At 39.0% G+C, this 15,233-nt stretch overlaps 1 protein-coding gene across 1 annotated transcript in view; it reads right to left on the bottom strand.

Moving 5' to 3' along the window:
* MAOA (monoamine oxidase A) overlaps positions 1-15,233 on the bottom strand; it is an 80,320-nt gene that overhangs the window by 53,205 nt on the left and 11,882 nt on the right. Inside the window, exons 2-3 of the mRNA XM_006049722.3 lie at positions 9,636-9,730; positions 552-689 (exon numbers count right to left, since the gene is read on the bottom strand). Coding sequence (XP_006049784.1) covers positions 552-689; positions 9,636-9,730 — 233 coding nt within the window. The remainder of the gene's footprint in view (positions 1-551; positions 690-9,635; positions 9,731-15,233) is intronic.

Raw genomic sequence — 15,233 nt, 5'->3', positions numbered from 1 at the left:
ACAACTGAGCTAGACTTCCCAATAGGCATGGCTAGGTGCAGAGAAAACGATCAAAGTGTGCAAAGAAATGTCAGGTAAGGATGAGGATGAACGACCCATTTAGAGTCTTCAGTGGCCTCAAACTGTTGTGTTCCTTGGGGCCTTAGAACTGCCTCATAGGTGCCTCAGGAGCTGCCTGGACTGTGTGTGTGTGTGTGTGTGTGTGTGTGTGTCTATTTCAGGTGCTTCCCTCAGCCCCAGAGGGATGGGAAGAAAGGAAGCTGAGAGCCTTCCACCCCTATTCCAGCTGGACTAGAGGCAGGGTGTGGCCTTCTAGGGCCACAGTGGGTGAGGTGGAGGAGAACCAAGCTGAAGAATGCCCACTTTCAGTGACTGCAGGAGTCCACAAGGACTTTTTTAAAAAGAAGGAAAGCAAGGCAGAATACTACTTTAAAGCTGAGAACCTACTTTTGTGCTTGCTTTGACAAAAAACCTGAAAACAAAACCAAATGTTTTCCCAAATAAAATGCTTCCCCACTGAGTAAAACACTTGAGTAAAACATCAGGCTTACCTTGACATAATGAACAAGACGCTCATTTACATTCACTTTGTAAGTTTCTAAACCCAGTTGCTTAGATAACCGTAAGATCCTATTCTGGGTCGGGCCTACATAAGCACCGCCAACATCTACGTAGTCAACATGTTCATTCTGTTGAAAGAGAAAAAGTGGCCAGAAGACTTTGGTTAGAATTCTAAAAAATATACATATATATGTTGCTAAGTCTCATAAAAACAAAAAGAACCTGTTTATTTTTTACAGTTTAAATGTGCCTTACATCTCTCTTTCAAAGGACCACTGAAAATAGCAATCCTTTGACCTCAAGAACTGACCCCCCAATCCCATATGACGTCACTAAGCAATCCCATTTGTTTAGTTATTGATGAGGCCAATTCGCCAAGAACATGCACAAAGAATAAAGAGCACTATAGTACATCCTGCCCATCTAGGTCTTTTTCAAAGCATTTAGGTCATCTGTGCTTTTCTTTGGGATTGTTGCTGGGAGGGCCACCCAGAGATTTATGAGGCCTAATTATCACCCTGCTTATTTAACTTATATGCAGAGTACATCATGAGAAATGCTGGACTGGAAGAAACACAAGCTGGAATCAAGATTGCCAGGAGAAATCTCAATAACCTCAGATATGCAGATGACACCACCCTTAGGGCAGAAAGTGAAGAGGAACTAAAAAGCCTCTTGGTGAAAGTGAAAGTGGAGAGTGAAAAAGTTGGCTTAAAGCTCAGCATTCAGAAAACAAAGTTCATGGCATCTGGTCCCATCACTTCATGGGAAATAGATGGGGAAACAGTGGAAACAGTGTCAGACTTTATTTTGGGGGGCTCCAAAATCACTGCAGATGGTGATTGCAGCCATGAAATTAAAAGATGCTTACTCCTTGGAAGGAAAGTTATGACCAACCTAGAGAGCATATTCAAAAGCAGAGACATTACTTTGCCAACAAAGGTTCGTCTAGTCAAGGCTATGGTTTTTCCTGTGGTCATGTATGGATGTGAGAGTTGGACTGTGAAGAAGGCTGAATGCCGAAGAATTGATGCTTTTGAACTGTGGTGTTGGAAAAGACTCTTGAGAGTCCCTTGGACTGCAAGGAGATCCAGCCAGTCCATTCTAAAGGAGATTGGTCCTGGGTGTTCTTTGGAAGGAATGATGCTAAAGCTGAAACTCCAATACTTTGGCCACCTCATGCGAAGAGTTGACTCACTGGAAAAGACTCTGATGCTGGGAGGGATTGGGAGCAGTAGGAGAAGGGGACTACAGAGGAAGAGATAGCTGGATGGCATCACTGACTCAATGGACGTGAGTTTGAGTGAACTCCAGGAGTTGGTGATGGACAGGGAGGCCTGGTGTGCTGTGATTCATGGGGTCACAAAGAGTCGGACACGACTGAGCGACTGAACTGAATTGAACTGAACTGGACTTGCCCTTCAGTTGCCCTAGCTTTGTTAACATTTTGAAAGTACTACTCAGTCTCTCATTTGCTTTTCTAGTAATCAGCAAACTCCCACCTCCCCACCCCCAAGGGAAAAGCAGGTCAATGTTTTCTGGATGTTGGTCTAGTGATTCTTCACTACCTTGTTAGCTCTCTGGTGCTTTGAAGATGTGTGTGTGTGTGTGTGTGTGTGTGTGTATGTGTGTGGTGTCTATGTGTAATTTGTCTAGTATCCTTGTATGTAGTAGGAGGGCTGGGACAATTTACCTTATCTGCTATTTCCATAAAATTGAATGCCTAGAACCTTGCCTTCCTGGGGTAATATAAATTGATATTATCTTTCCATGGCTGGATATGCTTTGCTAACCTTTTGCTTAGAATTTTTATATCTGTGTTTATAAGTGATACTGAGATTGCCCCAGGAGTCTCCTCTATTCTCCAGCCCTTGTCTGTTTTCCAGCATTACAGTATTGCTAATCTCATGAGTTAGTGATTATACTTTTTTCTGTTCTTTAGAAGGACTCATATATATACAGAATAATCTCTTCTTTGAACAGTAGGTAGGACATGCCTGTAGAGCTATCTAGGCTTAGTGTTTTCTTTGTGGGAAAAACTTAAACTACAGATTTAGTTTATTTTGAGGCTAAAGCATTACTCATATTTTCTATTTCTAATTTTTATAAATTATATTTTCTCATAATATGTACATTTCATATGTGTCAAAAATATTGCTGTAAAATTCAGGACCTCTTCTCATTTACTGTTTATTGCATCAGTGGTTATATCTTCATTTTCATCCCTTTTATTTGTTTAGAGATCTCTCCTTTTCATTTTTCTTAAAAAATCTTAGCAAACATGTCAGCTTTTAATAAGACTTAAAAAAATCAACCTTTCTATTACTGATCATTTTTATTGAGTATTTATTTTATATATCATTGATTTATGCTCCTTTTTTTGGATTTTTTACACTCAATTTTCTATTTCTTGAACACTTAGCTTATTCATATTGAGCCTTCTATCCTTTTCTGACAGAAAAATTTAGGCTATGAATCTTCCTCTCATATGGTTTTAACTACACAACTTTATTTTAGTATTTCCATTACTGTGCAGTTTTAAGTGTTTGCAAATTTCCATTACAATTTCTTCTAAATCAATGTTTCTAAAAGTTTTGCTGTGTTTTAATTTCTATACCTGGAATTCTTTTCAGTTATCTTTCTGCCATAACTGCATTGTGGTAAAAAAATGGATTATATGGTATCAGTCCTTGAGGTTTACTTTATGACCTAGCAGATGGTTGATCTTCAAAGATTTTTCATTTCAGAATGAAAAGAACATATAGTCTTCTGTTAAGTAATATGTATGTTTTATATATGTCCATTAGAAAAAGATTAATTGTGCTCAGCCTTTGTTTGCTTCATTTATTATTAAGTTAGAAAAGTATGTTAAAAATCCCCTAGTCTATTGGGTATTTATGTTTGATTACTATCAATTTTTGCTTTCTATTTTGAGGCTACGTTATTCAGGATATACAAGTTTAGAACTGTTTGGTCTTCCACATCTCTTATCACTATTGTACTGATACTTAATTCAATGAAACATTTTTTTGTTTAAACTTTATTTTGTCTGGTATTAATCTAGTTAAAACAGCTTAGATTAGTATTTGTATACTATCTCTTTTTCTATCTTTCAGTTAAAGTTTTCTTTATTCTGACATTTCCTCCTTTTAACTTGAGTTTAACCCATTTATATTTTATTTCTTTTAAAATGTCTTAATTTTACTTATTATGGCTTTCCATTTATCCCACTGTTAACAGTTTCCTGCCTGATTTCTTTACTTCTTTGGGATTAAGGGTTTTCTTTTTAAGTTTTTTCTTCTACTTGTTTGGAAATTATACACTCAGGCCTACTCTTTTAAACATTTCTTTTAGTGCCTAGCTTCCTTGTATGTTCTGTCACTTTTTTTTGGCTCTGTTACTTTTGACTATAAGTTGTTTGTTTTCTTTAGAACCTTTTCTGTGTAAGTTATTTGTCTTAGGTGGACAGGAATTGAGTCTATTTCTGCCAGCATCCTTGGTACTTTATATATTCTAAGGTTTTTTTCATGCCCCATAGGTAGTGTGAATTTAGATGGAAGCCACAGATGAAGGCAAGCTTTATTTTTATCCCTTTTTGAATGCTAAGATTTATTTCACTTTCATGTACAGAGTATAGCAGAGGGGATTGCAATTTGGAGTGTTTCCTATTAAACTTCCTGCCTTTGACAGGGTGAGGATTTTATCTCCTGTTCTCTGCATGCCATACATCCATCCTGGTGGAACTGCAAAGTCTTCAGGGTTCAGTAGGCATTCAAGGTGAAAGTCAAATTTTGAGCTCACTGCATTCCTAAACTTCATGTTTTTACTTTGCTTTGGGGGTTCATTAGTTCATTCAATAACTATATCTTGAGTTCCTACAAGGTTCCACGTATAACGCTTCTGTTATATCAGTGAACAAAATAAAGATCTCTGCTCTCAAGGAGCTTTCATTTAGTAGGAAGAGACAGAAATTGAACAAGAACCATAATAAGTAAATATCTTAGAAGTAGATAACATTTAAAAAGAAAAAACTAGAGAATGACAGGACAGATTGAAACTGCAGAGGAGAGAAGGAAAGATTTCAGGTTCAAATACAAGCGACACATAGGCCTCCAAAAAAAGGTGATCTTTTCATAAAGACTTGAAGGAGGTGAGGGAGTTATCCATTTGGCTATTTGGGACAAGAACATTCCTGGCAGAAGAGCCAATGTAAAGATTCTAAGGCAGAAACGTGTCTGATGTGTTCACAAAACACAGACTAGTGTGTCTAGAAAAGAGTGAGCAAAGGAAAGAGAACTGGAGATGAGATTAGAGAAGTCAAGGGCAGGGAGGGCACGTCATGGAACACCTCACAATGCATTGAAAGAACATCAGCTTTTACTCTGAATGAAAAGGGGAGCCTTTGGAAGGTTTCAAGCAGAGAAGTGCCAAGATCTGACTTAGGTTTGAGAGCTCATTTTGGCTATCACACTAATAGTAGATTTTAGGGGGCAAGGGTAAAAGCTGAGAAAGTAGTTAAGAGGTTATTGCAGTAATCTTCCCTGGTGGCTCAAACGGTAAAGAATCCGCCTGCAATGCAGGAGATGTGGGTTCAATCCCTGGGTCAGGAAGATCCCCTGGAGAAGGAAATGGCAACCCACTCCAGTATTCTTGCCTGGAGAATCTCATGGACAGAGGAGCCGGGCGGGCTACAGTCCACGGGATCCCAAAGAATTAAACACGACTGAGCGACTAACACTTTCACTTTCCCTAGAGATGATTGTGGCTGCTACCAGGTGGTAGCCCTGGAAGTGGAGGGTAAGGTTGAATTCTGGATATATTTTGAAGGCAGAGCCAAAAGAATTTCCTGACAGAATGAATGTAGGGCCTATGGGGTTAAACATGATTCCAGGTGTTTGGGGGAGTTGCCATCCTCCCTTATGGGGAAGGCTGCAGGAATAGTGTTCTTGATGAGGAAGACAAGAAATTCAGTTTGGATGTGTTAGGTCTGAGATGTATGTTTAACATCCAGGAGATCTGCAATTTTCTCACTTCAAGGTAGCACAATATATTTTATTCAGCATTTTACTTATTTTAAGAGGGGCAGTCAGTCATTCTGCCATAATAGCAGAAATGAAGTATTCCTCTGACTTCTGTCCCTCGTATAACCTAATCTTCCCTTTTACTAACTACTGGTGTTGTGCTCCAAACCTTCTCCAGTCTCCAACATCCTTATTAAGCTGTGAAGAACAAAACTGGAGTCAGAAGTCCAATAAATTTAACTAAGACAGCAAGAGAACTCTTGGGAGTTTCTAAACAGGATGTCTTTAGAATGCTGACACTATTTAAAGTAAATAATCCTAAGCGAAGCAGTAAAAAGAAAGAGACGTTTCACAGAATCTTTCTTTACAAAGTGGAAACACTGGAAAGGAGATGCCCCAGCTTCAGCAGGAAGACAGTAGAACTCTAACACCGTATTCTGCTATGCTGCCCCTCAGTCTTTAGGATCTCAGCTTGGATCTCATTACTCTGTGAAAGATTGAAGGCAGGAGGAGAAGGGGATGACAGAGGATGAGATAGTTGGATGGCATCACTGACTCAATGGGGACATGAGTCTGAGCAAGCTCTGGGAGATGGTGAAGGACAGGGAAGCCTGGTGTGCTGCAGTCCATGGGGTTGCAAAGAGTCGGACACGACTGAGTGACTGAACAACAACTCAGCCTTTGAAGAGGCCACCAACACAGGACCATATTAGGAAAACTAATACACCATCCCTGTGGTAGCCTTGCACGCATTTCAACTTCATTCATTTGGTCCTGAAGAATTATGGGGGAATCATGCTAGCACAAACTGGGAAGTTTTGAATGAATAGAAGATGTATCTGAACCACTGCCAAGGGACAATATCAAATTTGATATTTCAGTAGTTAAAGATTCAGAGTAATTTTTATGGCATCTCCTCCCCACACTCTAATTGATTATGCTAGTAGAAGCAACTGTAACAACGTTCAGTTCAGTTTCTGATTAAATACCATTTCTGTGCCTGCTTTGTAAAGCCCTTTTTACCTCTTCTATTCATTTGAATTCATTTGAAATCTTATAGATGTCAAGTCCTAGTTTCTCAGCATTTCAGAGTTAATTTCTCACATTCTGAAAGGGAATTTTAATATCATACTCAATACACAATAGTTCATGTATGCCACTGATATATATAAATGATGCAGCATGAAAAAGCAGCCTGGGGCAATAACATAGATGGGGCTAAGCATGTTGGAATTCTCATTTCCCTTGCACAAAGAAACTTTTTCTAGACTCAAAGGTATAGAAAACAAACTGGTATTTACTAGAGGGAAGAGAGAAGGGAGGAAGGGCAAGTTAGGGGCATAGGAATAAGAGATACAAAGTACTATGTATAAAATAGATAAGGAACAAGGATATATTGTGGAGCACAAGGAATTATAGCCATTATCTTATATTAACTTTTAATGGAGTATAATCTGTAAAAAAACTGAATCACTATGCTATAACCTAAAACAATATAATATTATAAATGAACAACATGTGTGTTAACCGCTCAGTCATGTCTGACTCTTTGCAACCCCATGGACTATAGCCCGCCAGGCTCCTCTGTCCATGGAATTCTCCAGGCAAGAATCCTGGAGTGGGTAGCCATTCCTTTCTCCAGGGGATCTTCTTGACCCAGGGATTGACCCCAGGTCTCCCACATTGCAGGCGGATTCTTTACCATCTGAGCCACCAGGGAAACTATACTTCAATTAAAACAAAACAAAACAAAACAAAACTAAGTTCTACCAAAAGAGAACTGAAAAATCCACAATATGACTGATGCTCCTATTTGATAACCAAAAGGTTTTAGAGATAAGCAAAGTAGGGCAAAGGGACAACTTAATACCTATCTCCAAAATGAAGGAATATTCTTCAGAAAATGACAGATGAATCATATCTATTAAGGTGGTACAGGCAGAATATGCAATCCTTCTTTTGCACTACAACACACTACCTTCAATTAGAACCTGAAGTTGGAGGGAGCTTCAAGCCCATTTATATCCCACTGCCCAGATGAGAAAACTGAGGTGTAAAGTGCTAATAGTATTTACCCAAGGTAAGACAGGGTGTCAGGCCAGTACAACGGTCAGAGCCCCAGTTTCCTCACTCCCAGACCAATAGCCTTCCTCTGAGGAGGTACTCAAATGCTTCAAATGCAGTTTATGTAGATTCACATTAATTTAAAGCAAGCGAGCTACAGCAAAGAGCAGCACTTCTGTAGGGGCCCCTAAGGGTCTTGTCAGAATGCAGAGTCAGCAGGTCTAGGACAGGGCCTGATACTCTGCTTGTCTATCAAGCTCCAGGGTGATTCCCAGGCAGGTGGCTCACAGTATACTTTGAGTAGCAAGGCTGTAGGATACTCTTAGAGCTGAGCAAAGTAAAAATAGGCCTAGGATACATCCTTGTACATCTGAAAAGGCAGAAAGTGATGGACAGAAGGAGAGCTTGGCTTGGTGTGACTGAAAAGAGCTGGAACAATATCCTTGTTTAGATGTTGGTTGACTATTTTATACCCATGTATGTTCCTTTTCCCATGCCTGCTTCTATTATGCAGCCTGGAAATGTTAAATACTTGTTTTCCAGGCTCCCTGGCAGCTGAGGGTAGCTGTGTGCCCCAAATCTAACCAATGAGACTAAAGCAAATGTCTCACGGGGTCTTCTGGAAAAAAAAAAAGGCTTTGTTGCAGATAAGACTTGGGCCAGCTCCTCACGCCCTTTCCTGCCTTGAGTGAGGGCCTGATGTTGCAAGATGCTAAAGCCATCTGGTTACCACTAGGCAAGAAGCCAACAGGAAAAGAATGGCTGGGCAGAAAGACAGAGAGATCCTAAAGATTTGCTGATGAAGCTGAACCCCTGCACCAGCCTGGACTACCTACCACCAGACTTCTTATGTAAAAGGACTGAATGTTTGGATTGCTTAAATCATTGTTATTATCACTGCATAAGCCATTCTATTATAAGTCTGATACATCTTCTAATTAGATGCTTCCTCTCCTTCCAGTCACTTCAACAGTCTGGTTTTGTCCCTATTGTCAATCCTCAGCCTTTAATGCTCAATTTGTGTGCTCTAGCAAAGGGGCTCATTAATGACCTTCTAAAAGCCAAATACAGGCGCCTCTTAACAGCCTTCATCCTGTGTCAAATGCCCCTGGCATTTGATTCTATTCATCATCCCATCCTCTTTACTGATTTTCATGGCACTGCCCCAATCTGGTCTTCCTCCTCTGCCTTCACTGCTCCTCTCTGGCTTCTCTGCCTCTGGCCCCGTGCTCAAATCTGCATGTTCCCCAACTTCCATCTTTGTCTTTATTTCTTTCCCACCCTAGATCCTTCCCTGTATACTTTCATCAGATCTCACAGATCCAACAACCTGCAACCATTTCTTTAAATAGTTGTAAACATCAGTTAGCTTGCATTTTTCCCAAAATGGTGAAGTAAGCCTAAGTATTAAAAGGCTGTGATGTAGCAAGAACTGGGATTCCGTCTCATGTCTCACTGACCCCACCTGAGCAAAGAGTGCCTCTGTCAGCAGTGCACCTCTTGGAGAACAAGGTCTACGGACAAAGTTGCACAGAAACACGCTACATTTGCCTCTGCTTTCTGTGGTCACACTTCTTTTAAGTTGTGTGTCCTTGGATAAATAAACAAGGAATCTATATTGTGTGTGTGTGTGTGTGTGTGTGTGTGGTAAAGGTATAGTCACTTCAAGTCCAGCTAAACCTTACCTCACCTGAGATACTATATCCTCTATTTAGGTCTCTGGTATGGAAATGATGATGCTGTATTGAAATTATTTGTCCAGGTTTGTTTTCTTCACTAGAATCCAAGCAACTGAAGGTCAGAGGCTGACACTCTTTGGCGGGTGTTTGTTGAAAAGAACAGATATTTAATAAAGTAGTCTAGGACTATGGTGGATTAATGGCTTAACTGCATACACTCATAAGATTTCCCCCAGCTCTGGGACTTCCAATGACCCCACTTCTAGTTTGTGTGAGATTTTGTGTTTATGTAGGTATCAAAATCATTTACCCTCACTGTGTATGTTCTTCCTCCAACTCTCTCCCGGGCTTCTAAAACCAAAACATTAACTTCATGTTCGGCTAAGAGTTTGGCAGCAGATAATCCTAGAAGGGGGAAAAAAAAAGTCGAAGAACATATTAACATCTAAATGTGAAACACTGAAGATTTAAGCAGGTCTACATATAATATAAATGCAGAACATCATATACAATTCATTGATTGTCCTGTCTATCTAATAAATTTTGTGATTCTATCTAATCACCTCATTGTGATTACTGAGGTAATCACAGAAATTTTATAATCTAGAATATATTATATTATGTATCATAATTTATTTATTACATAAGATTGGCTAAAATGTAATAATTAAAATATATATATAGGGGTTTGGTGATAATCAAATCATATGCAAAAGAATCTGTTGAACCCCTCAATCAACCCTTATCATCCCCCTCTTCTAGAAATCCTGACTGTATAAACAGAAGTGTTTTCCTGGAAACTCGCCCTACCTCACACCAGCCCACAGTATCTCTGTACTTTACTCAATTTAAACCCCCCTATAATGACCTCCGATTATTTATATCTGGATTACATGCTAGCTAGATCTTGTTTTCCCAACTAGATTAAAAATTACCAAAGGCAGGAACCACGTTTCATACTTTATTTATTTGCTCGAAGCTGTGTACAGGCTTTCACTCATAAATAAAAACTTTCATAAAAAGTAGATTTTTAAATACAGTGTAGTAAGGGAATTCTCTGGTGGTCCAGTGGTTAGGACTCATTGCTTGCACTGCCGTGGCCCAGGTTCAATCCCTGGTTGGGGAACTAAGATTCCACAAGCCAAGTGGGTATGAAACCAAATCAAACAAAATGAAAGAAACAAACAAAAAAACCCCAGTATAGTTAATGCCAGAAAAGTAGAGGCAAATGTAGATTAACATTATATCAAGGGTGCATGCTATGAACATGACTTATCACTGATGTTAATCTTGATCACTGAGGCTGAGGTAGTGTTTGGCCAGGTTTCTCCACTGTAAAGCTATTCTTTTCTCTCCCCTCCCATGCTATACTCTTCGGAAGGAAATCTATGTAAAGTCTGCACTTAAGAAGTAGAGAGTTACGTCCTACTTCCTCGAGGGTGGAGTGCTTAGTTGCTCAGTTGTGTCCAACTCTTTGTGACCCCATGGACTGTAGCCTGTCAGGCTCTTCTGTCCATGGGGATTCTCCAGGCAAGAATACTGGAGTGGGTTGCCATGACCTTCTCTGAGGGCATAAATTATTTGAAATTCATCTGCACAGGACATTTGTCTCTTCTCCCCCAATTGTTTATTTATTTAACCATTTACTTAAATCCTTACGGATTCATAGACAGTTGTTTTATACTTTCGGTTATAATCCAACATTATGTTACTTATTTTGTTGCTCAAATTGTTTCAGCTTTGGCCACTTAGCATTTTGTGTGTATGCATGTATTTGAGGACTTCGTTACTTTCTAGTATCACAAGATGTACCAGGCTCATCTTTCTCTGCCCGGCCCTACAATCAGCTATTTCTCCAGTGAGCACTGGTTCCTTTTATTAGAGAACAGTTTTAGACACCAAGATCTGGGCTCTAAACATGCCCATTGCTACTAGAGAATCATGTTTCTAAGACCTCTCAGCTCACAGAGTAAGGAAAAAAGGGTATGTACACAGTTTTAAATCTACCTTTTTTGTACTTCAATTTCTGTCTTATACCTAGTTATCTTTATAATCCTCTATTACCAAAAAAAACATGAAGCACACTACATAGATAAACATACTTCAAGGAGAAAAAAATGTCAGAATATTAGGGTGAAAGAGAAATAAGAATGACACCAGAGATAAAATTAGTAAAATGATACCTATATATGTGTACAAGTGGTTAAGAAGAGGAACTGTTCTTAGTGATTTTAAAGCCCAGTAACTTGACAGTTCATTTCTAATGGTATATATCCTAAAAACAGAAAAGAATTGTAAACATTTTAATCAGTAATCATTTTGTGGGTTTAGAATTGTTATTTTGAGGCCATTATGTATGTAATGTGAAACAAAGCAAATGAGTAATCAGGCTGCTATCACTGTGATCCAGGATTTGGGGCCTAGGAATAAGGAAATTCACATGTAAGAACAATGAGACTAAGTAGAAATCTGGGGCAGGAAATGTATAAGATGGGTCTGGAACATCAAATCATAACAGAGAGCAAGGAGGCTAACAGAGACCACTAGGATCGTGACAAAACGGCTCAGAAACCTATCTATAAGAACTCCCACTGGCCAAAGATGGAACAGCTTGAGTATCAAACAAAAACAACTGCAGGGAGTTCCCTGGTTGCCTAGTGGTTAGGAATCTGGGCTTTCACTGCAATGCCCCAGGTTTAATCCCTTGTTGGGTAACTGAGATCCTAGCAAGCTGTGCAGCATGGCCAAAACAACAACAACAACAACAACCCCCCAGCTGTAATGGCTTAAATTCACTCATAATAATAATAAATAAATAAAAACTCTCATTGGCCACCTTTGGAAAATACTAAGGAATCAACTTATTAAAAAAAAAAAAAAAGAATTTGGCGTTCATCCTATCTTCCCATTTTGCACTGAACCTCAAAGTAACCAGGTAGCTAACAAAGAGAGATTTCACTGTATAAAAGTATGCTAGCTAATAAGTGAAGACAGAAATAATTAGAATATCAGCATTTTGCAACCTTTAAGGAATTAATAGATATAGTGCAATGATTGTCAACAGATGCTAACAGGACACACACAAGAGACAGATAACCAGACATTAGCAGTCTCTTAAAGGAAGTGCATACCACCATGTATGAAGTACTTAGGAAGAAAGGAAGGAAGGAAGGGAGGGGAGAAAGGGAAAGAGCAACCAAACTAAATTCTAACGTGATCTAGCCTCTAGATATGACACTTAGGGGCCAGAAGGACATGTTAAATAATATCACTGGGATGCAGGCAACAAAATCTAGATTGTAGGAAATCATACAGGAGTACCTGGTTTCTTTCATTTTTTTAAAAAACAACTTGCCTGCTCCTGCTCTCTCTCCCCCTTTATCCTTCACCAGCTTTTCCTATAATAAACTTCTAAACATGGCTAGTTCTGTTTTGATGTCTGCTCTCAGAGGACCCAGACTGACATGGTATTTTGTTGATACAGAGAATGGTATAAAATATACATACCCAGAATCAAGGATGAGTTTGCGTCTGTAAGATCTAAAATGCAGGAAAGCTAAACCATAATATCCAGTGCTGCTCTCTGCTAATGTTTGTATGCACCTTTGACTCCTTCAAGTACAATGTACCGTTGCATTACTGACATCCATCCAAGATTTAAATATGCAACAAATATTTGGAATCTGCTCACAAAAAAAGGCATCCCGTGACAGTTTAAATAAATGTGAGCCAATGTCTGCAAACTTTGGTACAATGTGTTTTCTGGGACAGAGCCAAAGGCCTCTTCTGCTGACCATCATAAGAAAAGAAAAAGGATGAAGGTGTGATGAAAAACATATTTATGCATAAATCTTTGTTATGTTTATTTCTGTAGGATTACATCCTAGAAGGGAGATTACTAGGTCAAAAGATATGAACATTTTTTAGGCTCAAAGCACTGCTCTATATTGAAAAGCAGAGAAACTCAGACGCAAAAAGTTTAATTTTTTCCCAGTTCCCCTTAATCAATCTAACCATAAACCAATTAGATTAATAAAAACACCCTTGGGTTTGCTAAAATTACTTGATTAGCTCCTCTTCTAAGGGAGGAGGAACTTGCCCTCTGCATGCTTCCTAAGGAGAAGCAGAGGTGGCTCTGAATTCCAGCAGCTGTTGGGACCTGTAGCAATCATGCCCCCAGAGGCAGCCTGACAGTTGGTTTAGTGCTTCACATCCTACAGATCAATTTCAGGTGCCTTTCCTGTTGCCTTTCAGTCTTTCTTCAGAATAGATTTTATTACCCCCATATTCCCAATAAGGAAACCAAGTGCCTGATATGCCCACAACAAAGTCTCCTAAAAAGTGAAAATTTTTTATTTCTTACACCCTAACTTATAAAGCTGGAGCCTCAATAAAGTAGAATCTAATGTGTAATTCTAAACAAGCTTGATGAGTGGGGTTCAGTGACAGTAGTAAATAAACACTACTCCAGAGACTAAAGGAGGTGGGGGAAGCAGGGCTAGCTGAGCCAGGACAAATGAGCACACCAGTAACAAAGGTCATTTTGCACTTTGGCATTTAAGGATATAAACAAAATTAAAAAGCTTGGGGTTGGGGGGAAGGTTTCTACATTACAGGAAAATGATTAGCCCTATCTCAGCAAGGGCCAAAAAAGTTTGAGCTCTTAGTTCGAGAAATAAGTAACATGTTTACAACCTTTCAAAGAGATTCCAGAAAAAATGGTTTTCAAAAGGTCTGTTTGGGAAATTAAAATGGAAGCAGTCTTCTTCAGGCTTCAGAAGTAGGGGAGCAGGCCTCTGACCAACTTCTGATCCTGTTTGGACTACATGTCTGCCTATAAACACACCAATTGTTATCAGCAAGTCAAGCGGCACTTTATAGATAAGAAAGAGAGTAGGTCTTGGAATTCCTTAGGCCCCTGGGGACCTAGCCAGGCCCCAGAATTTAAGGAATCTTGTGACTCACAAGATGAAATAAACAGCATTGTAAAAGTTAAAAAAAATAGAGTTGCATTTTTGCATGCAAACTGATGATAATACCAGTTTGTGGCCTAGGGTTATAAGCAGGACCCCCAAAGCTGCAATCTAAAGTCTCGCCAGTGGGATGGAGGCACCGGCTTGGACCCTTTTCCCAACTGGGACTCCAGATTGCTGTTACTTGGAGCTTCCCGGAGCTGTTCAAGTCTAGATGCAGGTTTCAGCCCAATTTGGTGATGTATACACTGTTATTTCTATTGTTTCTATACCTTTCCTTTAAATGACTGTATATTGAAATTAAGTTAAATAAACTTCTATTAAAAATTGAAATTCTTTATTCATGTATAACAAGTGGTTTCTTTTGTTAACAAATCCTTCAAACCCAAAATGAAAGTAAAACTTTAGGTAAAACAAGGCCTTGGAATTTTAAAGGGAAAGATTTAAGTCATTTTAAAAAATACACTTTCTAAGATGCTGAATAAATTGAGGGTGGGGAGTGAAAGTTTCAGTTTGCATATTTACTGTGAAGACTCTGATAAAGAACTTCCATGATAATTTAAAGCTAGAAAATACAGAATATGAAAATACAGTCAAGATGCCATTAGAAAATTTACTTTTGAATAATAACTAATAACTAATTTTGAATAAATAGCTCGGTTAAGTCATAAATAAAGCACAGGCAAACACTTGTGGTCCAAAAGGGTTTTTTCTAATATATCAACTACTGTCTGTTGATTTGAATGGGGGAGAAAAACACTAAAATAATGCCTGCTTCAAGGTATAAGTGTTCAGTTATATTTCTGAATTCTTTTCTTGTCCTTATTCTGTGTAATTACTATGCATTCTACCCTCCCCTCATCACTACAAAATTCAATAATCACCTATGGGAAAAAATCATCTCTCAAATGTCAACTCCACAGATTAGTTTAAGA

The sequence above is a fragment of the Bubalus bubalis genome, chromosome X (genome assembly GCF_019923935.1).
Source record: "Bubalus bubalis isolate 160015118507 breed Murrah chromosome X, NDDB_SH_1, whole genome shotgun sequence".
NCBI classification, from domain to species: domain Eukaryota; kingdom Metazoa; phylum Chordata; class Mammalia; order Artiodactyla; family Bovidae; genus Bubalus; species Bubalus bubalis.
The sequence above is the reverse complement of the archived record's forward strand: the minus strand, read 5'-3'. Positions and strand labels throughout refer to the sequence as shown.